Here is a 25,880-nt window from a genome sequence, read left to right as displayed (position 1 = left end):
AAGAATGTGGAGGAGAAGCTTGAATAAATAGGCAAAAATAATGCCATAAATCATGTCAGGTCAGTTAGCAATAAATGCTAAAATGACTATCATAAAATGCTAGAAAAAATGCCTAAATAATTAAGATAATATCTTGGTGGGATAGCCCACTAATATGCAAAGATTCAGCCATGAATTGACATATTTGCTAACACCCTCTCTCAGATCATGGGTGATCTGATACAATACAATATACAATGATAATGTCCCATCATAGTACATACAACAAGGACCACCAGAGTAGAACCATGGATACCCAAGTAGTGGGTGCGCAAGCCGCCACCAAGGTGCTTCGAAGAGAACGTGATGTCAATGTCAATCATACTAGCTCCTAAAAATAGAGAAGATTCCAAACAGCTCTCAATATCTGTCAACAATGTCTCACAAGAGTATACAAGACCATCCCGTCAAAAATGCCTCTAAACATATGTGACCATGGATTCCTCGCCTTTGGCCAGATTGCCAAAGTGTCCCCTCATGTGAGCTTAGACAAGGAGCCAATCCCATTCTGTGTCAAATAACCAACTCATCATAAACCTGGATGTCAATCCTAGGTCCAGGATTTGAAAATGCTAGACATTAGTTGGTGCGTCAGGAAAACCCCTCTCCAGAACCTGTGCACCTGTATAGCTATATAGATGTCACAACTCTATAGAAACAGAATTTGTATCCTTTTTCATTAATTTGTCTATATAATGATTTATTAAATTTATTTCCTTTGCACTAATTAGATATAAAGAAAAGTGCGTTGAAGCTGGCCACTGATGAGTGGTCACAGGTTATGGTGGACCCACGCGGTGGGTTAGAGAAAAGATAGTTCACACTTCCACCTATATGACCCGATTGGGCGCCTGTGACTAGAACTCACGCATATCAGGGTTAGACTCGCACACAGAAAGGATTGATGCCTTGAAGTGTGGGCTAGATCCACCAGAACAGACAGTTACAATCAACAAGATGGCATGATCATGAAATGCTTGTATAATGTGCATGTGTGGGCTGAAAGCTTGAAATGCACATTTCTTTGCATATGAAAGTCACATGAAGATTCGGATACCATTTTTGCAATGTACACGGAAAAAGCTTTCATATGACACCCATATTGGGGGGGTCCCTAAATTTTAGGAGATCCCTAAATTTTAGGAGGTCCCTAAAATTTAGGAGCCTCGAATTAGCCTAAAAATGCTAGTCCTAAAAAATAGGGATGTCATTCTAAAAATAGTAAGTTCTGTACTCTGACTGTGCTTACTAAATTTGGTTGTTTCTATTCTTGACAGTATTCAACCCAAAAAGGAAGGCTATAGAGAAGAGACAAGTGTCAAGACACTTGTCACACAAGTTTCCAAGTGTCCCACCACTTGTCACATCTCATGACATGTGGCTGGACACTTGTCTTGTGCTACTCCACTTTCCCCTTTTGTACTAGCTCTCCCCTCTCCTATAAATAAGAGCTCGTTTTTCTTCATTCATCATCATTTTTCTTTGCTGTAAACTCATTTACAGCACCCACAGATAGCCAGAAACTGGCGCCATCCATCCCCATCATCATCCCCCACTTCTCCATTATCAAATTCCTCCATATGCCCTCTTCTATCACTGCTGTTTACAGGACAGCAAGCCTGTAAATTCATCACAGCACCTCCTTCTCGAGCTTTTTCTTCCATTTTAGCAACAAGAAGCAAGCCCTATCCATGTACTGCTGATCGACGATGGAGAAAGGCTGATTTCCCCTTTTTCTTCTCTCATACTGTAAAGAAATCAGTTCTTATCATTGCATAATAGATAATGCATGTGTGTTTGTACATCTTTGCATGATCTTGTGAGAGTGAGAATTACATTTTTCTCACTCTCAGGTTGATTGTAACTGAGCTCTTCCCTAAGGGACTTGGGTTGAGCAGAAATACATTCCTTCGGGGGGGGGTTGCCCATCTTCAACCCTCAATCTTGTCTCCATTACTTTTACATTTTCATGGCTATAATTTTGTGAGTAATTTTCATTTTTAGCTTTAAGTGTTCATTCTCTTTTATATTAAATCTTGAAAACAAGCGAATATCATAATTGTTAAGCATACTATGTTGTTCGGGGCGTTTACAATAGATGAGGTTCACCTACCCCATCTCACCACCCTCTCACACTCCCTCTCCGGCAGTGGAGAGTTGTGGGGGATGACCCCATCACTTGTACTAGTAGCTTGGAAGGGAGGCCCCTGCAGCCATTGCTTGTTGGGGCCACATAGATGGAGCCTAAACTTGGACCTGGAGAAGAGGAAGACTTGCCAAGAGAGTCGTCACTCATCGTCACGGTCCGCACTTGCTCCTGTCGTAAAGCCACTAATGTCCTATAGTCCTTCTGGAGGTGTCCCTTCTTGCCACAATAATAGCATTGAGACTTCTTCTTTGGCCATATGGCACCCCTCTCTGAAACTTGAACATTTGAAGTACCAAGAGAGCATCCTCACAAAAACTTGAAGTTGAACACAGCAAGTCTCCAACATAACATTGGTAGATGAGTAAAGAATATTTGCATGCTGATCATCGGGAGGAGATGCCAGAGGAGCCATGATGAGGGGGATACAGACAAGATGAAGAAAGGTAAGGGATCTTTAGAGAGAAAAGTATGCCAAAAATACAAACTTACAAGGATTGCACGAGTTCCAAGGAGTAAAGAAACCACATAGAGAAAAGATCAACAGTAACTAGAGTGTAGTGATGAGAACACGACAATTGGATGCACATGAACGCTCTCTAAATCTGAGCAGTGTACCACAAAGTGAGAAGACATACCAAAAATAATCAAACCAGCCTGAAAATATTGTGGCCTAGTACTGCACAGGAGCAAACAGCCAAAATGCAGGTGTTGATCAGTAAAACGCAGGCAGCAGACACCAAAATGCAGATTTGGAAGGGTCAATAATAGGTCCCTAGCCCTAAAACAGGCCCAAAAAGCTGAAAACGAAAATGGCAGTCTACAAAGCGCTGAGGAGACAAGCCTAAAATGATGAGAAGATAGTTGCCCAGGCTGTAAATCAGTCAGAGCAGTCAGAACAGGTTCAATCAGCAGACACAAAGTCAAAACTCAGACCTGAAACAATGTAAAACAGCTGTAGGAACAATGATCTTGCAATCTAATACCATGTTAGAAGTGGATGCAGTGATGTAAGTGTCGAAAACTGCTATAATAAACTGCTAAACACAAGAGACAAAGAAAAGAGAGAGAAACACTACAAAAGAAAAGAACATTGCACAAGGAAATACTTGGAAAATGGAATCCATATACCAAGGTATGAGACAATACAGAACCAATGTGAGTCACCGATTGTGAAGACATTGGCACCTGCTCCCATAAATCATGTTAGGTCGGCCAGCAATAAATGCTAAAATGACCATCATAAAATGCCGGGAAAAACGCCTAAATAATCAGGATAATATCTTGGTGCCCTAGCCCACTAACATGCACAGATTCAGCCATGAACTGACATATTTGTTGACAACCCCTCCTTGAATTGCAAAAAGTAGAGCCAAGTCTTTGATGACCCTATGAGATTGAAGAACAACCTTCTAGAGACAAGTGTGAGGATGAGGAATGTAAGTGGATGCATCACAAGTACTATGTGAGACTATGTGAAACCAAACTTTCTTCTCTAAAAGGGTGGTAAATGACTTAATTATACACTAATTATATTAGGTAATTAATTCACATAAACTAAAATACAAATGTTACCAACTAATCTTGGACAGTAGACTCTCGATTGTTGGGGGTTTCAAAAATCTATGCAATTTTTGGTCCATCTTGGTTGTCTTCGCCATTTTCAACTGTATAGAAAAACTAAAAAACCCTAGAAGAGTAGAAACCCTAATTTTTGAATTTGGAGGTTTTAGAAATTTGTGCAATTTTTGGTCCATGTTGCTCATCTTATTGTGAATTTCATTAAAAAAAAATTCTTAAGCATTTGGTACCCAAAAATTTAGGGATTTTCAACCGACTTGTCCAATTTTTGAAATTCTTAACTTTCCTAGTGGAAATTCGATGCTTTTGCTGAAATTGATTCCCATTGGTGCTGAGGTCTAGGGATTCATCATCGACATTGGTCACTACTGTAAATAGTTTTGAACATTTTGCAATTTGTCTAAATTTATGCAGAAAAATTTGGGCCTTTTTGCTTTTGTGCCTTCAAAGGCACACTACAAGTGGTGATACAACATTAATTGTTGTTTTGATCAATTTGGAAATGAAAATTGAGACATTGACAACCATTGTTTGGCGATAGAGCAGTGATTCAATACTTCATAGTTTGGAACAAGAAGTACTCTTGTTTGCATTGGGATCTTGAAGTAGATTTTGGTCATTTACATCACTTTTATGCTAGAAGTTTTGGTTATAAGTTCCTTTTTGTTTGATTGAGCAATGGCAAGGACTAACAATGATGTTCTTGGCATCCTCACTAGTGAGGACAAATTGAACGGTATGAATTAGTCCCTCCAGAGTTTCATGATTCGGAACCTCCTTATGGCTAAGAGTCTATGAGATTATGTCATGGGTGATGAAGTTTGATCCGCATTGATCTCTCCTAACATACCTCCTTCCGCACAAGGGAGAGTAGAGGGTAGTATGCTGTTGACTCTCAGTGATGACGAGAGCCATTCTACCTCACATTTGGACTTGCAAAACCTCACATGTAGCTTGGTTGTCTTGGAGCAGATGTTTGTAGCTAGGAATGAGACTTGCATCTCTTTCTTAAGAAGAAAGTTGACCAATGGCTACATAAATGAGGTCGATATTGGGTATGGAGCTCATGAAGATGAACTAGCAAGCTATGGAGGGTGAAGGTCCATGATATATATATATATATATATATATATATATATATATATATATATATATAAGAGAGAGAGAGAGAGAGAGAGAGAGAGAGAGAGAGAGAGAGAGAGAGAGAGAGAGAGAGAGAGAGAGAGAGAGAGAGAGAGAGAGAGAGAGAGAGAGAGAGAAGATGCGACGCTTGGAAAGGGCCGAAGCAAGAGGGAGACCACCAATCATGACGCGCCAAAGAAAGACCTTACATTTGAAAGGGGTCTTATTTAACCAGCCTTCCATCACAATTGCCTTCCACCATGACTCAGATTTCCGCAATCCCCACACAGTATTAGCTTTCACAGCCAGCCAATGGTGATCTTTAATCAGAAGATGATACACCTGATTAGCAGAAGCCTTTTCCAGACTCAAGCAGCCTGCAAGGTCCCAGTCCTGCCAAGGACGATCCACAACGATGGCAGGAAAGCGTTGCCTGCCTGAAGCACCGATAGTCCCACAAATCACGATATCTGCGCGGGATTTTTAAAAGTCTCCTGGCAGTACGAAAGGATGCAAAGACATTGCGACTGGCAAGGGTGGCATCCGCAACTGAAGTCACACCCAAACGGGCCATGCGGTTAAATCTTGGTCTGAGCTCATGTTTGGCTTCCCATGAAAGTAATCTGGAGACTGCCAGCAATTCCAGTTGAAAGGAGTTAGCATGCACGCGATCCCCCACTGACTGCCAACGCGCCTTTTGGAGCACCACTTTCTAGGAGCCAACCAAATGCAGTAACAAAGAGGAGGCGGGACTGGAAAACCAAGAGTCTGCATTAAGGATATGCCACCAGGAGCACCGAAGTCGTGTATTACCATGCCGGAGCCCGTTGTCCTCAAGAAAATAACAGGCTATAATGGTCCATAGGTGATGATCCACACATAGTGCGCGAAAAAGAGACCAACGAAGAGCCCGCATGAGTTTCAGCATCCAAAATAGCCCCCCCACCGAGGCGTTTGGGGGTGCATTTGTATGTGACCATGAAATCCACGAAATACCTGCGTGCAAAGAATCCTTCTTCCATAACATGAAACGAATGGGGCGAGTGAGAGCCTTCAAAGTAGTAGGCGTCCACGGCAGCAATGGTAAGAAGTATGTGAGCATCGGCAGCATAATTGTCTGCGCCACTGTGAGGCGGACATGGAATGACCACGCTTGCAACTTCCAATACATAAACTTAGCTGTCAATTTCTGTGAAATCCACTCCAGCAGTTCCTTTGGCCGAACATCAACCCCCAATGGGTATCCAAGATGCCTGACAATGGAGCCACGGGGAACAACTTGACCTTGCAAGCCCAATGATTGTAAACCAGACTCCGTGCAACTGAGAATGGCTGATTTGAAGGCATTGATGCGAAGACCAGAAGCATGACCAAAGAGCGTCCAAACGTCTAATGCCTTGCGAATGTTGTCCTTGTCCGCACGCAAAATCATAAAGCTATCATTAGCCAGTGATTGGCTAATGAAGTGTTGTCCCAAAGGAAGCGACAATCCGGCCAGCTGAGCAGAAGCTGCCATTGAAGATAACACTGAAAGAACAGGGTGGGTTGCCAGGGCAAAGAAGAGAGGACTCAAAGGGCAACCCTGTCTCACTGAGCGTGCAAGGACAAGTGGCTCTGTAACCCCACCATTGAGCATGACGCGTGAAGAAGCCGCAACACTAATGGTGTAGATCAGGACATCCGAGGACCAAAACCCATAGCGGACATAAGTTCTGCAATGAAAGACCAGTCCAAGTAGTCAAAAGCCTTTTCCAGATCCAGTTGAATCAATACCACTTCTTGATTGGAGTGCCTCGCATAGTCAATAGCCATTTGCACATTCAAAATATTATGCAGAATGTTGTGGTCCTTAATGAAACCGTATTGAAGAGGATGCAGAATAGCTGGAAGGTGCTTGTGAAGCCGATTCGCCAACACTTTGGAAAAGATTTTGTACATCGAACCCATCGAAGAAATTGGCCTCCAGTGTTGCAACCTTGACGGCGAAGGAACCTTTGGAAGCAACTTGATAAGGCCTTCTTTCCATGAGGAAGGCATCATCCCTATTTCCCAAACCTGCTGAAACAAAGCCACCAGTGGCTTCACCAGTTAGGTGGCGAAGTTCTCAAAGAATTCATTGGTGAGACCATCCCACCTAGGGCTTTTATCCTTAGGCAGGTGTAACAAAACATCCATAACCTCCTCCTCACAAATATCTGCCTCCAACGTTGGTTGCATATCAAGTGGAACTTGTTGGCGGACGAGATCATAGAAGATGGAACGTGCATGCGTAACCTGGTTAGAAGGAGATGGAGAAGAATCAAGAAGATCCTGAAAGTAATTCCTGGACATATTGACAATGGTCTGCGGATCAGTGACCATGCGACCTTCTGAATCCTGGAGTCTAGTTATATTTGCTCGAGCAGGAAAAGCATGCAATGCGCGAAAGAACTTATGAGTCTGACAAGCACTATCTTGCAATGTGTTGGTGAAGTTGTGCATTTTGGCCTGCTGATAAAATTTTAATTGAAATACTTGAATAAGATCAGTCAAACGCATTGCCAGTGACAGCAGAAATTCATCATCTGGGGTATCCACCAGCAGCAACCGAACCAACGCTAGTAAGTTCTCCGCTGCGTGTCGGCGCCGGCGAGAAATAGAGGCATGATGGATCACATACTGCCGAGCAACCCGCTGCACATTAGAGAGCAGCCGTGCAAAAGAAGCCAAGCCCTCAGCGGTGAAGTCCAATAGAAATCTCTCAATTAATTGTTGCATATAGCCTGAAAGATTGGATGCTGCAAATAGGATGAGTTGAAACATAACGAGAGTCTTTCTAGCCACTGCATAAAAGGTGCAATAGGTAAGCTAGAGAGGGAGATGGTCCGACAAGGCATATTGCTGCAAGACTTTCATTTCTAGCATCTCGGGAAGAAAATCATCCCCCTGCATGATATACATTCGGTCCAACCGCGACCAGGTAGTTGCATATTGAGCGGAATGAAAAGTAAACCCTGAAGAAGAAATGAAATGAAATAATATATTAACATCTACAAAAGGCCAAAATGACCTATGAGACCATGAGTTACAATCATATGTATGATGGTTCAAACTGTATGGGCAAAATATGTAGCATAAAGCTAAGTAAGAACGGAAACTAACTATGGCTATGCGTAAAACATAGAGCTCTATCTAGTAACAATGAGCTCCAAATGGTACAATCTCATGTGGGTATGGAGAGCCTAGCTCTAGCCCGAGCAATAATCCCTTGTATCCGCCTATGAAGGTGTCGTTGGTGTCTGTGTCGAGGCCTAGGACGTGTGGATCGGCTAAGCTAAACGGCTCGATCAATCAATACTCCTTGTCTATGTGTAGATTGTGGCGGTGAGAGAGGCTCTCGTGTGGACTGTGGCTCTTGTAGGTACAAAACAAAGCTGAATAGATTGATTTGATAGTTTTTGATGAAAGTGCAAGTGATAGAGCTTGAATATACAAGCTGAGGTATCCACCTACACCTTAAACATTATTAAATGCTTGGTGTAAAAGGTGTTCACATCTAAACACACTTTTACACACAATAATATGCATTCACACACGGGGAAAAATTAATTCAACAAATCCTTCCTTTGGGTTATGGGTGGCTAAACTTATGACAGGAAATATACGAGAAAGAAAAAATGGAAGGTCTTACCTTGAAGAGGCAGTGTCTAATCGCGTACAATGATTTTGAAAAAGAGATTCATAAGTGAGAGAGATGCACTGTGAGGAAGATCATGACATGGTCTACTAAGAAGCTTAAGGATGTGAAGTAGGACATGGTTCAGAGGTGTGTGTGCATAGCTCATAGGTTAATCAAAAGTTAGCATTGCTTAGAGCCACTGGACACATGATGAGAGGTCAAAATACATGGGTATAGCTTTCGGGATTAACTTAGTAGTCACGCAAGAAGTGGTTAGAATTTCCTTTGAAATATAGCTCCTAATAGAATGATAAATAGAAAGTACAAATGGCTTTGGATAAAAATATGGATAAAGTATCCTAGACAATTTAAGTGTTTGGAAAGGTTTTAACAGATACATGGGTATGGTTAATGTGTGATTCCAAAACACATTATTTATTTATTGATGATTTGATTTAAAAAGTATATTGATAGGGTTTAACATCGTTAAGAGACAATGATTGAACAGATACATTAAGGGCCTTATCAGAGGTGGTAGGTGGCTCGTTAGAGTCACTATTAGATAAGGTATTAGTAGCGGGCATGTTGCTTGTCTTGTTGCTTATCTTTCTTCTTGTAGCATTGGTGAATAGTGTAACCAATATGCTTGCAATATCGGCACTTGGTCAGTTGTTTCTTGGTGTAGAAGGCGTTGGTGCAATGCCAATATCTTTATTATGCCTTTTTTCATCCAGAAGGATGGCGACCATTTCTTCATGTTTCATCTCTTGAGTCACCTTGAGAGCTGTCATGGTTTCATGGTGTGATATCTCGACTTTGATTTAAAATCTTCACGCCGAGTTCTCGTAAAATCGATTTGAAGAACTCTAAAATCATTAAATAGAGAAGATCTCGAGCAAAAATAAACTGATGATTGTAACTCCTAATTTTTTTCGGATTAACAAGGAGTGTAGCCACTAGTCATGGAAGTTACCACATAAACGAGAGTTATGAGCCATATTAGTCATTAGTGTCGGTGTCTATAATACGGATGGTAAAAAGTCGTTAGATAGAACCGACTTGCATTGTTTTAGGGGGCCAGAATGGGATTTTGCCTTATGGGCAGGAGGGTTGACGTATCGCACTCCCCTCCGTCTCCCATTCTCTTTGAACCAAGTGCAATGGCAAGTTCGCTTCGGTTCAAGTAATCTTGTAGGAAGTGCGAACTTAAAATTACTGACGCTAGCTGGCTGTTAGGAGACCCGTTTGATTTTAGGAACTTGGAAATTCAGGTTAATCCTAGTGGGTTTGGCCGGAACTCTTCCGTTGTGATGTAGACTCAATAGGGCTTGAGTGACAAAACCTGTGATACTCCAAGAAACGGCGGCGTCATTTTTGAAAACCCACTGATAGACTACTAAATGGTGTGCCTTGGATTGAGATTGGCGGACACCTCTCACGTGGAATTGTACTTCTTTCATTAGGCTATTAAGAAGGGGAGCCTTTTTATCATCATCATCTAGATGGCTTTTGAGAGTGGTCAATTGTTGCCAGTTGGTAAAGAAGGCTTAAATGATTGAGATCTTGCTTAAGAGTCTCCGAAGGATTGTAGGAGATACTAAACAACTGCATCTTTACAAATAATTTGGAATTATTAATATCTCCCCCAAATGTGGTTTGAAGGCCATTGCATACCTCTTTTCTTGTTTTTGTAAGATCAAGGTGATGAAGAAGGTTGTCAAAGAGGCTGAGCTTAATGATGGCGAGTGCGCTTTCATTCTTCTCGAGTCACTCTTGATGAAGTAATGCATTGCCCGCTCTAGCTCATTAGTGGAGATGGCTTTCCATGTGCCTTCTCGCATGAGTATGAGCTAGAAAAGCTGATGCCCGAGAATTTTTCAATCGTGATGCCATATCTTGACATCCTAATGGTAGATGCCATGGGGAGAGCTAAAATTGAAAAGGATTGAAATTTTCATGAAGAAATTTGAAGAAAGCAGCCGCAGATTTGAAAAGCCCCAATTTTTATTTGGTAAATGATGGGACATTTTGATAAAAATGAAAAATCCCCAATTTCATGTGAACTGCCTCTAACAAGCCCATGTTCCAATTCAATTAATTAATGTTGAAGCTTTTAATTTTGGGCTTATCTTCAGATGTTGGGCCATGTCCCTGATGAAATGAATGTGACGGGGCAGGAGCGGCTGATGCGGCTCTGAGACACAACGAACTATGACAGGGCAGGTTAGGTTGCGTGAATGGTGCTTGTGGAAGTGCTGACTGGACTGACGGAGGGGCAATGCCTGGGCGCAGTAGCATGTGGAGGGGCCGACTGGGTGCAGCTACAGCAGACTTGATGGGCACAACTTGTCATGCAAGGCTGGGTAAGCCATGGCTGGTGGCAGATGCACAAGGGGCAGTGATTGCAACGTCACAGAGCAGCTTCTTATTCTTCTCTTCTTCTTCTTCTTCTGCATCACAGTGTGAGCAGTCCTGGGCGGCAGACACAACAGGCAACAGGGCAGAAGTGCTGCAGATCTGGTTGCTGTGCTGGATAGACAGCACAAAAACCAATGGGTTCTGAATGCAATGTCATAGGTGGCAGCTAAGCCTGAACTGGGCATGCTGAAGCAGCAAAGGTGGTGTGAACTAGTCGATCATGCTCTAATATCATTATTGGGTATGGAGCTCATGAAGACGAACCAGCAGGCTATGGAGGGGGAAGCTTCATGATGGGCAAGTACACAATAAGGGGCCTGAATATATAGGTTGAGGTATCCATCTACACCTTTGACCTTATTAAATGCTAAGTGGTGTAAACGGTGTTCACACCTAAACACACACTTTTACACATAATAATGTGCGCTCACACATAAGAATAAATTAATCTAATGGGTGATGTGATTTTGTGACAAATCACATCATATACATTCAAGATTTGCGTGAGCAACTGCTCAATATTGATGAGGTGGGTGAAGATATGAGATGATGAACATCACTTTGTACTCTCCTCTAGAGGTGTATCTTGGTTTTTACACTTCACTAAATTTGTCTTTGAGGGGATAGTGTCTCTCACATTCATAGAGTTAACCAGCTTCGTGCTTCAAAAGGAGTAGACTCAGAAAAATATGGCTCTATGTTCAGGTGATTTAGCCATGCTTTCTAGGTACAAAGGCAAAGGGAAAGGAAAGCAACATTCAAATCATCCCAAGGCTGATGGTTGTTGGATAGCCTTCAAATAAGGGCAATGATGATGATAAGTCAAAGAAGGGAAATTGCCACTATTGCAAAAAGCTAGGCCATTACATTGAAGGATGTCGGAAAGGGCTTGCAAAAGAGAAGGAAAAAGACTTTGGTACGGCTGTCCAAGAGACATCAATGCCTTGCATGATTGATGGTGATGTTTCAACCAACCTCGTGGAGAAGGATTATACTTCTCTTACATGAAGTTATGATTCTTCTATGGATGGGTCAGCCTTTAATGCGAAAAAAACTCTCAGTATACTTGGTATATTGAAAGTGATGCATCATGTCATATCACTTCTAGGAAGTGTTTGTTTTCTTCTTTACGTTCAGCCCCTTCTGGCAAGAATGTATTTTGTGCCAACGACACTTCTCATGCAGTTGCGTTATTAGTGAGGTGTTGATTACAATAGCAGCTGATGGCACAACTTTTTGACATTTGGATGTTTTGAATATGCCAAGGATTACCGAGAACTTGCTTCTAGTGTTTGTTTTTAATAAGAGTGGATGTCAAGTTATCTTTGAGGATGACAAATGCATTGTGTGTGAGAGAGTGTGACACTTTATTTAAATCTCTCTTTCTTTTGGAAGATTATGTGAAGAGATTTGACAATGCATTTTTAGTTGATACACTCATTCTTGCAATGAAAAATATAGAGTTGTGGTATGTTAGATATGGACACATGAGTTTTAGCAATCTTGGGACTCTTCAAAGGTGTTAGCTGGTTGATGCTTTGCCTACTTTGAATACTCCACCTCCCCATGCTTACGAGGGTTGCCTTCTTGGAAAAATGCCTTAGTTTGCCTTCAAAATGGATAGTGTAGTGCATGCTGTCAAAGTTTGTAGCTTATACACACTGATGTATGTGGTCCCATGTGGATCCATGCTCTTGGGGTCATCTTCATTTTGTTTACATTTATCAATGATTACTCTTGGTATACTTGGGTGTATGGCTTGAAGGCCAAATCAGATGTATTTATGTATTTCAAACACTTTGTTTCCAAATTGAAAGTTGAAATTGATTTGAAAGTGTAGACTCTTTGTATAGATAGGGAGGAAGTACATGTCTATAGCCTTTGATGCTTATTTATTGAATCATGGCATTGCACGTCGATCTACGGTGAGGATAACTCTTCAACACAATAGAGTATTGGAATGCAAGAACCACACTCTTATGGAAATGAGTAGATGTATGTTGAAGAGCAAAGGGTTGCCTCATAGATTTTGTCTTGAAGACTTTGTGTGTGCAAACTATGTTTTGAATTGTGGCCCTACAAAAGCATTGAAGACAATTACATCATATGAGGTATGGTATGGCAGGAAGCCTAGTGTGGGTTACTTTCATATCTTTGGTTGTATTGCATGTGCCCATGCACCCAAAGAGCTTTTTGGAAAGCTTGATGACAAGGCAGAAAAATACATTTTTGTTGGATATAGCATGGAAAGCAAAGGGCATAGGTTGTGTAGCCCTTCCACACACAAGGTTTTTGAGTAGAGATGTTATGTTCTCTGAAAATTCAGCACATACATTTGAAATGCCAGCCACATTAGACTCTTTGGACTCCACGCTTTGTTGTCCAAGGCCAAGATCACAAGGTATGCGAGCTGAATAAAGCCTTGTATGCCTTAAAACTGTTAGAGATTAGTCATCCCTGGGACTAACATTTCTCAAGAGACAAGTGGTATAGTTAGCTCTCGGGGAGGGACTTATGCATTTCTTCTCAGTTGTTTGGGCATTCTTTTCAGCAGTTGCTAGTGTTTGGGCAGGTTTCATGGGTACTGCAATGCCATATGGGGAGCACATTTACTACAGCATTTATGGCATCCTGTTTTGTGGTGGTTTCAGCCATATTTGGCAGGTTGGCCAGATCTGGCAGTAGTTGGCCAGATTTGGCTGGCCGACCTGCATTATTTTATGCATTCTTTTGTGCTATTTATAGCACCACTTCAGCCTGCCCTTCTCACTTGTTCATTTCAGGTTGGGAGAGAGATCCTACTTGAGGAGATACATTGACAGCCCTTGTGCATCTGCCCTCTTCATTTCAGCATTCATTGACTGTAGATTTCTGCGTTCTTCTCTCTCTTTTTTCTCTCCCTTTCTCTTGTGTTAATTGTCTTTCAGTCTTGTCCATATGCTTCTGCATTCGCTGCACATTGACCTGATCAAGAGGATTCTTTGCGACAAAAGTTTAAGTTTTCAGCCTTTGGAGGTTGCATTGAATAGGTTGTGCATGGAAAAGGAGCAAAATTGCTGTTTTTTACAGGTTCTTCCTGTTTGTGGAGGAGAAAGGGTTGCATTTTCAGCTTTTTGATGTAGATTTTGAGTTTTCATCACCTTTGGTGGGTGAAACTCTTTGAGGACAAGCGAATAAAGCCCTAGTAGGCACTAGCACCGTGCGTGGAGTGAGAGGGGGACTGCCCTTGTTTTGTGCAGGTGATTCCATTTACAATGTCGACCAAAATTGATGTGAAGTTTTAGGCTATTATGGACCTTAAGGTCCTCGTGTTGCGAGCTCTTTCTTTAGATCAAAAGCTTGATGCGGAGAATTACTGCATTTGGCATGTAATGATGCTTGCTATCTTGGTGTCTTATGATTTCACGGAGCTCATGATTGAAGCTATAGACCCTCCTATAGCCCGTGATGCCTCCAAGCTTTTTGCAGACAAGAAAGCTGAGTTGATGAAGGGACAAACACATTGGGACAAATTGAATGCTCGCATATGTTTTTCCCTCTTTCTCTCTTGTATTCTAGCTATCGTTGCTCACATCGAGTACTTGACCATGGCTCGAGAGATATAGCTGGAGCTAGATCAATTATACAATTGGATGATCGTGATGAAGTAGGTGCCTTTGGAGGTTTAGATGAGGACTTTGAGCCCTAACAAGTCTTTTTCTATATAGGAGCTTATTAAAAAGCCTCGGCAATTGTAGGTATATGTTCAGAATGTAGGGAAGGCGATTATCTTCGAGGATATGGTGATAACTCTTCTTTCTTAGTTACCGTCCCGATTCAGTGCATTTTACTCCGCCTTGATTGCTTCAAGGCGGATAGAGACCCTTAAGTGGGAGAAATTGGTTCTTATGGTCTTGGACCAAGTGGAACAACTCAAAGGTTAGAGTGTTCCCAAGTTGGAGGCTTTGACCGGACAATCTTTCCACCAGAAGGAGAATAATAATAAGAAGAAGAAGGACAAGAAGTCCAAAGAGGACAAAGCCAAGGTCACAATGCAGCATCCTTCTAGGTCCTACCAAACTGCGTAATCATATGCACCTTCAGTTTGAACAATTCCTTGATCTCCATTGTATTGCCTCTAGGCATTGGGGCTTACCTTGTCAGTGTTCATTTTATATGCAAAAGAAATAATGTTTAGGAAAGGATCGAAAACTCCATCTACTTGTCACATATGTGGCAAGACAAGTCATTGGAAAAAAGATTGCTCCGACAAGGACAAGAAGGACACTAGGAAGGAGAAGACTAGCAAGAACCCTAAAATCATTGCAACTAAGCAACAACAAACTCATAGCAATGAAGAACAAGATCCAAAGCTTATAGATAAAGATGGTGATGAAGAGCTAGCCTAATGCAATGATGAGGTTTCAAAGTCCCTCCCACATGCTCAAGGGTAATATGTAGGAAATTGTTGGTTATGGTTGCCAAACCACATGCAATACCACCTCTATTGTTGTGCTATACGACAACCCAAATGCCTCCTTGATGAAGAAGAACCAAATGTAAATAATAGCATGGCTAACCAAAACACTTGAGGACAAGGAAACCACAACGAACCGTTTTCTATGCTTAGTCCCACCGACAATGGAGTACATGGGGGATTGGAGAAGTTGGATATTACATAATTAGAGCTATCGAATCAACAAGCAAAGTCATCTGCGAACAAACCCTAAGCCTCAAGAGAGCCATTTGTGTTCCTATGGGAGCCACCTCACATGCTGAGGTTTTTATTGCCCTATTGTGACATAACTCTTATATCAAGTGAATAAAGTCCTTCCACATCTCTGAAGAGTCATACCACATGTAGTTCTAACAGACTTACTGAATGTCTAGGGAAGCCCTTTAGATAGACTATGCTAGAGAATCTAGGTCCCTTTGAGGCTCATTAGTACCACTGAGTACTTGTACGCTTCCAAGCCACATGTCAAAAGCAAGTCATGTTTCCATTTCCCCAAGACCAATACTACTAGACTATTTTAGAGCAAAAAGAATGTGCCACATGAGCTTCAGAGTATTGCACATAGCTTTCCTCTAGGTCAAGAATGAAAAAGAGAGGAAGGTCTATGAGCCAATTTGATTGGGCAGGGAGGGAGGGAGGGAGGGAGGGAGAGAGAGAGAGAGAACATTGCCATGTGAATTAGTCCTTCCAAAGCGAGGAAATGACATTGTACAACAATGGGGATTAAAATGACTGAATGGGACCTCTACATGTAAAAGCATTGAATTGAGAAGGCGATGAATTAAGACCCTTAAATGAAATAGGGATCAATGAAATCTTGCGTAGCGCAGCTCCGCCGTCTAGTGTGAAATTTCCTCTGGTCAAGGTCAAATGGTTCCAGGGACTCCAGGGCCAAGGTGGCGTGGGCAACCATTATACGACATCGGTTAGAGGGAGGGATTGGGATCATAGACCCAGGATATCAGGGTATGGCCCTCTTGGGCAAGCTAGTTGTTCGCGGCCTGGGGCAAACGGGGAAGGTCTTATTGCAGGAGGGCGGTGAGTGGAGGCCGTCCTTGAGATGGATTTTCACGTCAGCTCAGATCACCCCCCTAGATCACCTTTCCTATGCAGCCTACTCTGCCTATGGCAGGGCCTCCGCAAGGCCCTAACATAGAGCCCCCCATGCTGCCAAGAGGAGATAGACCGTCAGCTAGTGATCTGGAACCCCCACGTCAAAGATCGGGAAGGAGCATAGATCGGTGAGCGTACCCACATCCAGTGGGCTGGTTGGGAGGGTGGCCCGGCTCGTACCATTAGGACATGGCGGGAGGTGTACATGATGGCGGAAGAGGAGGTGTTGCAAAGAGTATCAGGTTGTCAGAGGGGAGTGCAGTTGAGGAGAAGGGAGATAGACGTAGCAATACCTCTGGAGTGGCTTGCTCCCCCGATACGAGAGCCGATAGAGCCTGGGGAGATATGGGCAGCTAGGTTCTCACCAACAGGTATCCCCCTACAGGTGGTAGGAAGAGTGGGCAGCGCCCCACACCGAACTTTCTTCGCAGTACATGAGGGGGGACGTCTGGCCCTTGATAGAAGGCAGCAGGATAGGGATAGCCGCCCTCTTGTGGAGCAGGACTCGGGTGGTTGGCCTTTATGGGAAGACATGGCGATTGGACCCCTATGTCTTCTGGGAGGAGCTTAGGAAGTGGCGCCTTTGGATCTGGAGGGCAGACCACTTGATGAGCTGGAGTGGGATCCAGGAGAGTGGCTATGGCCGGCCATGACGATTGCCAAAAAGCCACCCAGGTTCTTTGGGTCCACTGCCAGGATTGGCAGACACGTACTGATGCAGGAGGATATGGAGTGGGCGCCGTCACGTAGCAGGCACTGGGCGGAGCACAGCATTACGGAGCCTTTTGGACGGTCCTGGCGGCGTGGCCTATGGGATAGCTGGAGGCCGAGGGTGTCATATTTCTTATGGCTGGTGGCACATGGAGGCTTGGCGGTGGGAAGTTGGCTTGCCCGGATGTAGAAGGAGGAAGGTTGTAAGCGTTGCACACAGCAGCCTCTGGAAACCCTAAAGCACTGCCTTTGGTCATGTGAGGAGGCGCAGCTCGTGTGGAGAAGAGCTTGCCGCATCCTTCGCCGTATGGCACCTAGCCTTGGATGTATCTCATGGGGAGCCTTTTGTTGACAGGCAGTTAGCCAGGGCCGTCACCTTCTGTATGAGGCCGAGATGCAAGACACAATTTTCATTATCGAGGTAGGGTCGTGGGCAGTGGTCGGTTTGGAGGCTCTACCCATCTGACAGGTATTGGAGCCTAAGCAGACTGCTCGGAGGTATGGGAGATCATAGGGAGGCTTACTGGATGGCATATCTGGAAAGCGCAGTGTTAGGAGGTCTAGCGGAGAGACTGTCAGTACATGCGACCTTAGTAAAGCTCTGGACCTCCATCATCCGCTCTCTTCGCGGCCGATGGGATCAGGTGCAGGGCGAGTCCAGAGCCCTGTGGTCATTTCATGCGCACTTGGGGCTGCCAAGACCTGTTTTTCGTAATGTAGGTAGGCAGCTCTAGTTGGCGATATTCATGCTCCAGCTTGTCTATTGAGCATGAATATTCCGTTGTAATCAGCTTTTTTGAGGAATATAATCAGTCACATTTTACTTGGAAAAAAAAAACTATCAGTTATAAGCTAGGGAGAGAGCTAATCGATCTCTTTTTTCCGACTCAAAGACTTGATCAAGGTATTGAATCCATCACGACATAAGTTTATTATCACTCCTATGGTTCATATTCTTATACAAAGCATAGAGGAGCTATGAAACAATGTAGATTGGTTTATGAAACCAATCCCATCTCTCATTTTATACATGGGTGAGATCATTAACTCTACAAGTGAAAACTCTCATTAGTAGCTTTCAATAGTAATTTTACAAAATGAATATATAAATTAACGTTTAGTATTTACCTCTCTGTAGACAAAGTACGACAGGATGACATGGTCTTATAAAGCTCATGCATATAATGATAAAGTAAGCTCATGGTACATCCCTCATGATCAAAGAGCCGCAAGATAAAATAGAGAGGTGCAATGGCTTCTTTGATACAAGATGCAAGTTGTTATTTCTCGTGCTTTGACTTTTCGACTTCTACTCCATGCATTCCACTTCTCACTACATGTAAGTCGATGAAGAGAATCTTTTGTTTGCACCATTCTAAATACGTAAATCATAAGTAAGACTTAAAACATTTGGAAAGTTGGAACATTTGTTTTATGCCAAATTTCAATGTGCATGTTGATAGCTGATGCATCATACAACATAATTATGATTTATAATGAAAATCATAAATAATTACTTACTGATGAAGCATAAGAAATAAGTAGCCGAATCGTGTCTTTGTCTGCTTCACAAAGTTGTAATGGCAAACACTTCTAAACAGAGTCAAAGACAAGGACTTACTAGTGATGAAATTGATTATGCGCAAGGTTTTCTCCAAGGTTGGATTTACCTAAGGAAGTGTTAACGTATTCTCCATTATGAGATTGAGTGAGTGTGAAGCGTATGGAGTTCATACAGTAGTGGGATAGTTCCTCTCAATAAACTTACCCATCTTGGCACTAGTTGAGCCATCATCTGTTATGACTTGGACCACATATTGTGCCTCAGTCTCATCTATGGCTCTCTTGATATGTGAGTAAATCTACTCACCAGTAATGCTTAAGCTAGGGGCTAAAGTATCCACCACACATAACAATTCATGCTAGGTCGAACCACATTGAGATGCAGAACCATTTCATTGGAGAGAAGATCTTGGATGAGACTATTGATGTGGTTTACTACAAGACAGAGGATAATCTAGTAGATTGTTTACGAAGGCGCTTCCTTAGGCTATTCTCAGATGTTTTCTATGAGACCATGAAAATATTAGACTGTCATAAAAAAAGACACCTATGAACTTTGAGTGAGGTCTAAAAATTCTCTCCATCATTTGATTGAATGTGGCGGGTGCATTAGTCAAACCAAATGGCACGACTAAAAACTCGTATAGTTCAAATGTTGTATGAAAAGCTGGCTTATGAACATCTTCAAGTGATATCCATATCTGGTGATAGTCGCTCTTGAGATCAATGCAACGAAAGGTACTAGCCCCTTGCAACTTATCCAAGATATCGCCTATCCTTGGGATAGGAAAATGATTCTTGATTGTGATCTTGTTCAAAGATCTGTAGTCTATGCACATACTGAAAGAACTATCTTTCTTTTGAACAAGTAAGATTGGAGAGCACTATGGAGAAGAGCTAGGTTGAACTAACCCTTTTTCCAATAGTTCGTTTACTTGTTTTAGGATCTCCTCTTGCTGACTTGCCTTACACCCTTTCTGTGGTCAGTTATTTGGGCATTCTTTTCAGTAGTCACCAATGTACGGGCAGGTTTCATGGGCAGTTCAGTGCCACATGGGCAGCACATTTATTGCAGCATTTATGGCTGCCTGTTTTGAGGTGGTTTCAGCCAGTATTGGTAGGTTGGCCTGATCTAGCAGTGGTTGGCTGGATTGTGCTGGCTGACCTGCATTATTTTATGCATTCTTTTGTGCTGTTTATTGTACCACTTCAGCCTGCCCTCGTCACTTGTTCATTTTAGGTTGAGAGAGAGATCTGGCTCAAGGAGATACACTGACAGCCCTTGTACACTTGCCCTCTTCATTCAGCATTCATTGACTACAAATTTCTGCATTTTTTTGTCTCTTTTCTCTCTCCCTTTCTCTTGTGTTCATTGTCTTTTAGTCTTGTCCATATGCTTTTGCATTTGCTGCACTTTAACAAAAACATGTTTTTCGTACTTGGTACTTCAAGATATATGCATTTTTGATCGCACAGGGGTTTCACAACAGCCCAACTGAACCCATTGAAGGGGGTGATTTGATAATAATCATTCTTTGTGTAGATGATATGTTGCTCTCTGGACGAAATGAGAGAAAGATTGTAGATTGCAAGGCTGAATTGCAGTCTACTTTTGATATGTTAGACATGGGGTTGCTTCACTATTTTTTGGGGATTTAATTCACCCAAAACTAGCAGGGTATTTTTATGTGTCAGTCAAATATATTTAGAAGTTGCTAAGTAAGGCTTAACATGCAAGATCGTAAACCTATGAGCACACCTATGGAAAGAGGGCTGAAACTTTCAATGCATGACGGGCAATGATCTATTAGATGTTGCTATTTATAGCGAGGCTGTGGGTTGCCTCATCCATTTGTGCAACACTCATCTTGACATACAATATGTAGTATCATAGGTGATTAGATACATGCAAAATCCAACACTGCATTGGTATGCTATTAAGCGCACTTTTCGATATTTGCAATGAACATAGTCATATGGTTTGCTATTTCAAAAGGTGGGAGACTTGCAAATGTGTGCTTATAGTGATTCATGTTGGGCTGGTGATCATGATACAAGACAGTCTACTAGTGGACATTGTTTCTTTCTAGGCTAATCATGCATTTCTTGGCTAAGCAAGAAGCAACCTATTGTGGTTACCTCATCTTGTAAAGCTGAGTATAGGGCAGCTTTCATAGCGACAATTGAATGTGTCTGATTATGTTGGTTATTGGTTGATCTTTATGTTCATTTGGAGGGACCCACTCCTATTCCTTTTGACAATTAGAATGCTATTGCAGTAGCATTACATCTAGTGTTTCATGCTCATATGAAATACATTGAGATGCATTATCACTATGTTAGAGAGAGATCACATATAGGAGAGATCAATATGATCTACAATTCCACACGAGAATATTGCATATGTTTTCACCAAGGCACTGTCACACGAAAAGTTTGAGGAATTTTGGAAATCCTTGAACTTACCAATTTTTGGTGATTGATTTACTCCTTGTATATGATCACATTGGCACTATAGGCAGTGTTAGAATTGATCAATTTCGGGGAACTTCCTAATGTTTTTGTGTGTGGTGTGGACATAGCTAAGTTAACTTAGGGTGTTCTCTCACTACTTCTATAGTTAGTTTAACACCAGTTAAGTTAGGGTAATTCACATTAGACCTATTGTACTTTCATTCTATCTTTTCAATATTTTCATCTTTTGAGTTGGGGTTGCTACCCACTCTAGCTCACTATCTTATGTTCACTCTCTCACACACATGCATACTTCTCTCCATTTCCAACAAGCGAAGTGAGAGGTAAAGTTTCCATGTGCTACGTGGTGAAATTTCAGGATTGTTCTACTTGTGGATGGAGGAGGGTGACTTGGCGGATCATCCTCAGTGTTGTACTCTACCTTGATGTGTTTTTGTTGGAGTTGACTTTGAATCAGAGTCATTTAGGTTTAGTAGAGCAAGAGGGTCCAAAGTATTGCTTGATGCTCAAGGGGAAGGTTGCATCTCCATTTCCCTAGAGATGGACAGCTTAGTTGTGTAGTGGATGTCAGATGTGCTTAGTTTGCACCCTGTATACTTTATGTTGATAGTATTTTTTCCATTGAGATCACTATTGAATGTACTAGTCATTGTGAGTTGGGGAAGGCTAGTTTCATTCTTAGCTTTGGGGATGTGTTTTCAGCTAGGCGACTCTGTGCAGATCAATGTTTTAACTTTTCACCTAGGTTGACTTTTGGTAGACCAAGAAAGCTTTCACTCTTTTTGTGGTTACTAGCACACATGACCTACCAATTAGCACTTGGCACTTGTCTTAGCTATGGTAGTGACTAGGGATCTAGTTGCTTGTTTTAGATGTGGAGAGACACAGAGACACTGTATATAGGACTGCCCTAGATCTTAGGAGGTTTGAAGGAGGGTGTTCATGATGGTGTGTCATGGCACAACGAAGACCATGATAATGACTTGGGGGACAATGGCTTGGATCATAGACAAAGGCTTGAAATGTGGATATGAGGATGTGCGAGGGAGTCATTTCTATCTTCATCTCTAATTAGCTTTGAGTAGGAGTACCATGCTGAAAAGTTAGGGACATTGTCATAGATGAGAGCTAATAGCTAGCATCACAATTTGTTATATTTAGACTACTAGATCTAGTCATGCTATAAACTCATTGGATATCCATTGCAAAGACTCTCTTTAGGATTTGGAAAAAGATTTTCCACACTCTGTAGGAGGTGGGGAATGTAAAGCTACACGACGACTCATAGACTATGGGAAGAGAGGCTTTTTTCAGGATCTAGGATTTTTGGCACTTTCTTTCATTGTTAGCCACACATGGTTTGGTATAATAGACCTCCTGACAGGCTGATTGGTTACATATTCATGCCTATTTGTACATTCATGCCTTATAGTAGGCTTTCTTTTGTTGCATTTTTTGGAAGTCCGTTACAAGGCTAATTTTATACTTTGCCTTGGGAAAATTTGTCATGAGAGGATTTATCAGTAGAACCACCCTTTTCTTTGGAAATAAAAAACTTAAGGCCGTCAGGCCAACATGTAGGTCCCATATAAGTGATATTGTTACACATCAAGAGGCTAATGTGCCACTTTGGTATCCTTGAATACTGGGAACTAGGGTTTAAGCTTTTCATTTTCAATCACCCTGAGTGCTTCTAGTGAAGAAAGTTGCCAAAGTAGTAAATCAGAATCCTTGTCACATCCAAAGAAATGCCCAATGTTGAACAAAACATTTAAGGCATTTCTTGTGAACCATAGGTGCCATAATTCCCACCATCATAAAAAATGAAAGAGGACATTTTGTTCCAGTTCCAAAGACCTTTCCTGTAGGCATCCAAAGATATGGTGTTTAGGCTTCAAATTTTGATGCATAGTGGCTTGCCACACAGAAGATACATAAGATCATATATTATGAGTGGGTACTAGGTGGCATGGCACCTTGATATCTATCCATGTGTGTGGAATTGTGGGTTGAGAAGCAATGATGAATGACATTCACTGTCAAGAAAAGGGATGCTGGCCTTATCTCAGCATTCTATGTGCTGGTTGCTGATGGAAGTTTGAGTAGTTGGCCAGAATGACTGCAAAGCTTTGCGGTATCAGCAAGTTTCACCTCTCTTCATGGTTTGTATAGTAGTGCTGAACCTAAGTTTGCTATGGTCAATAGCTCTACAATTATAATATTTCATGTTCTAGGCCAATGTTCAACAGAGTTTCACTTGTCTCACACCAAGAACGCTCAAAGAAACATTGCTTAATTAAGGAATTAGTTGAAGCTTGGCTATTTGTTTATTCTTGAGGTGCTTTTACATTACAAGTGAAAATGGGAATGGCAGATAGTGTTGTTTCTTAATAGTTGATTCACACAATTGATCTTGTGGTTGCAGCAACTATTGTTAAAGCAAATTCCATCATGCTTTGAGCTCAAGTGTAGAGCATACAGCTTGTTGAGTCGATGCTATCACCTGGTGGGAACTATTCCATCTCAAAAACAAACACTAAAAAAGGGGTTGGAACTTGCTATGGCTGCAGAAGAAGGGTAAGAGAATTTGTTGATGTACATATACTGGTATATTTGTGTGCGTATAATTGTTTATATTTTTGCACTTTTAAATATCAAGTCTAAAGACATAAAGGGTTTGCCAAAGGTAATAAAAACTGAGTGACTTTCAACTATGAGCTGATTGTCAAGGCAAACAAGTTTTTTCATGATTAATGTAGTCGACTATACTTGTAGGGATTCATGATGCTATACTTGTAGGGATTCTGGCTATTTAGATTCATGATGCTATACTTGTAGGGATTCTGGCCCTGTTGTAGACCGATGGTAATTTGATCTCATTAAGAGAAGTCAGATAAAAGCAATAATGGTGGAGGGCACCCTTTTAAACTAATAGTTTAGGAAAGATTTAAGGAGCACCTTTGACATGTCTTAGGGAGGAAGCAGAATCATCTTAGAAATAGGAGAGGAAGTAGAAGCAAAATAATAGGAAGACAAAAGTCAGAAAAATAGAATGGCAGATTTTGATGATTTCCTTACAAAGAGGTACCTTTTAATTCCTCATTAAATTCAAACTTTTGCTGCCATTAGGCTCACTCTCACTACATTTTCCCTTTGTTATGAAGGGACTCTGCATTGCTGTGGGTGTGCAATTTCAATTTGCAACTTGCCAATGCTCTAGCAACTGAAGGGGATTTCACAAGCTCTATAAGGACCTTGGAGTCTGGACTGTCTTCTGCTACAAAAAGTGGAAAACCTGATCTTCAGGTTTGATGTGATTGATGCAAAATAATGTTTTTCTGGTCAATACAGATGTCCATGTTCAAAAGGAACCTAAACATGTTGCAGATGGTATTCGCTACATCTATACTTCATGTTCATCTGATGCAATGGGAAGATGCGATACTTGTTCACCAAGCTGTTTTAAAGTGCGATGAAATCTGGGCCCTAATGTCACCAGAGCAGGTAAAGATAACACTTGTTTTAGTTACTACAAGAGACATACTGTCATTATTACAATGAACAGTTTGCAAAATGGAAGATTTGTCATAAAAGTGGTGACCAATTGCATACGCGGGTCTTGTTTGTGTTTACAATGCCCCCTAGGAACATAGTGTGAAAGTAAGCTGTAGAAAAATAGCAAGGGGCTACCCATTAAGTTGTGCTATTGTTACATAGGTGCCACCTTGAGATGCTGGTACTGAACCATTTGTGAGATGAGTTACATACATTTGGCAATAAATCAACTAAGCTGTACTTTATATGCAAAAAATTCTCGCTGTGATGGTGCTCATGTGATGGAGACTCATAATATTGAGTCCTAACACATAATTAGAAGATTCCACCATCTACTTTGTTCAATGGGACAAATTTCATATGAAAAATGCCACTCCCAAACACCCTTCAAGAATCCATGCTCAGTGGACACTCCTAATATGATCATGAAAGTCTTTGGCTTGTCCTAAGCATGGAGCAATAACAGATGGACACCCTTATGTTGAGCAACATTTTACTGAAGGAGCAGCCATAGATTGACAGTTAATGTTTGTCAAGTTTCAGATGAAGATGAAATGGGATGCAAGTATCTCTTGTTAGAGTGCAGCGAATGCGGAAGCATCTGGACAAGACTGAAAGAAAATGAACGTGAGAGAAAGGGAGAGAGAAAAGAGAGAGAAGAACACAGAAATCTGCAGTTAATGAATGCTGAAGTGAAGCGGGCAGATATACAAGGTCTGTAGACGTATCTCCTCAAGCCATCTCTCTCCCACCAGCACCTGGGAAAACAAGTGAGTGGGGCAGGCTGCCAACTGGGCCAAAATAACAGAAAAGAATGCAATAAAATACTGCAGTCGGCCAGCAAAAAATTGGATGACCTGATCAAAACCAGCCGACTACTGTACAAAGGAACAAAATAATCAACGATCAGTCCTCCAACTGATATGTGGCATCATTGCTTGCTTGACAAACTGCCCATACCCAATGGCTGCTGAAAATGCCCACTGACTGACAGGAATAATGAA

The 25,880-nt window shown here is 41.8% G+C and overlaps 1 protein-coding gene across 3 annotated transcripts in view; it reads left to right on the top strand.

The window, feature by feature from the left end:
- The window catches only part of LOC148014461 (Tetratricopeptide repeat (TPR)-like superfamily protein), a 139,018-nt gene that overhangs the window by 12,141 nt on the left and 100,997 nt on the right, over nt 1-25,880 (top strand). For all 3 annotated transcript variants that reach the window (XM_087666750.1, XM_087666749.1, XM_087666751.1), the window contains exons 2-4: nt 23,747-23,898; nt 24,486-24,627; nt 24,709-24,825. In XM_087666750.1, coding sequence (XP_087522876.1) covers nt 23,747-23,898; nt 24,486-24,627; nt 24,709-24,825 — 411 coding nt within the window. The remainder of the gene's footprint in view (nt 1-23,746; nt 23,899-24,485; nt 24,628-24,708; nt 24,826-25,880) is intronic.

This window comes from Lygodium microphyllum, chromosome 25 (assembly GCF_053477565.2).
Source record: "Lygodium microphyllum isolate KBCC chromosome 25, Lygodium_microphyllum_v1.1.10, whole genome shotgun sequence".
Classification (NCBI taxonomy): domain Eukaryota; kingdom Viridiplantae; phylum Streptophyta; class Polypodiopsida; order Schizaeales; family Lygodiaceae; genus Lygodium; species Lygodium microphyllum.
The sequence above is the reverse complement of the archived record's forward strand: the minus strand, read 5'-3'. Positions and strand labels throughout refer to the sequence as shown.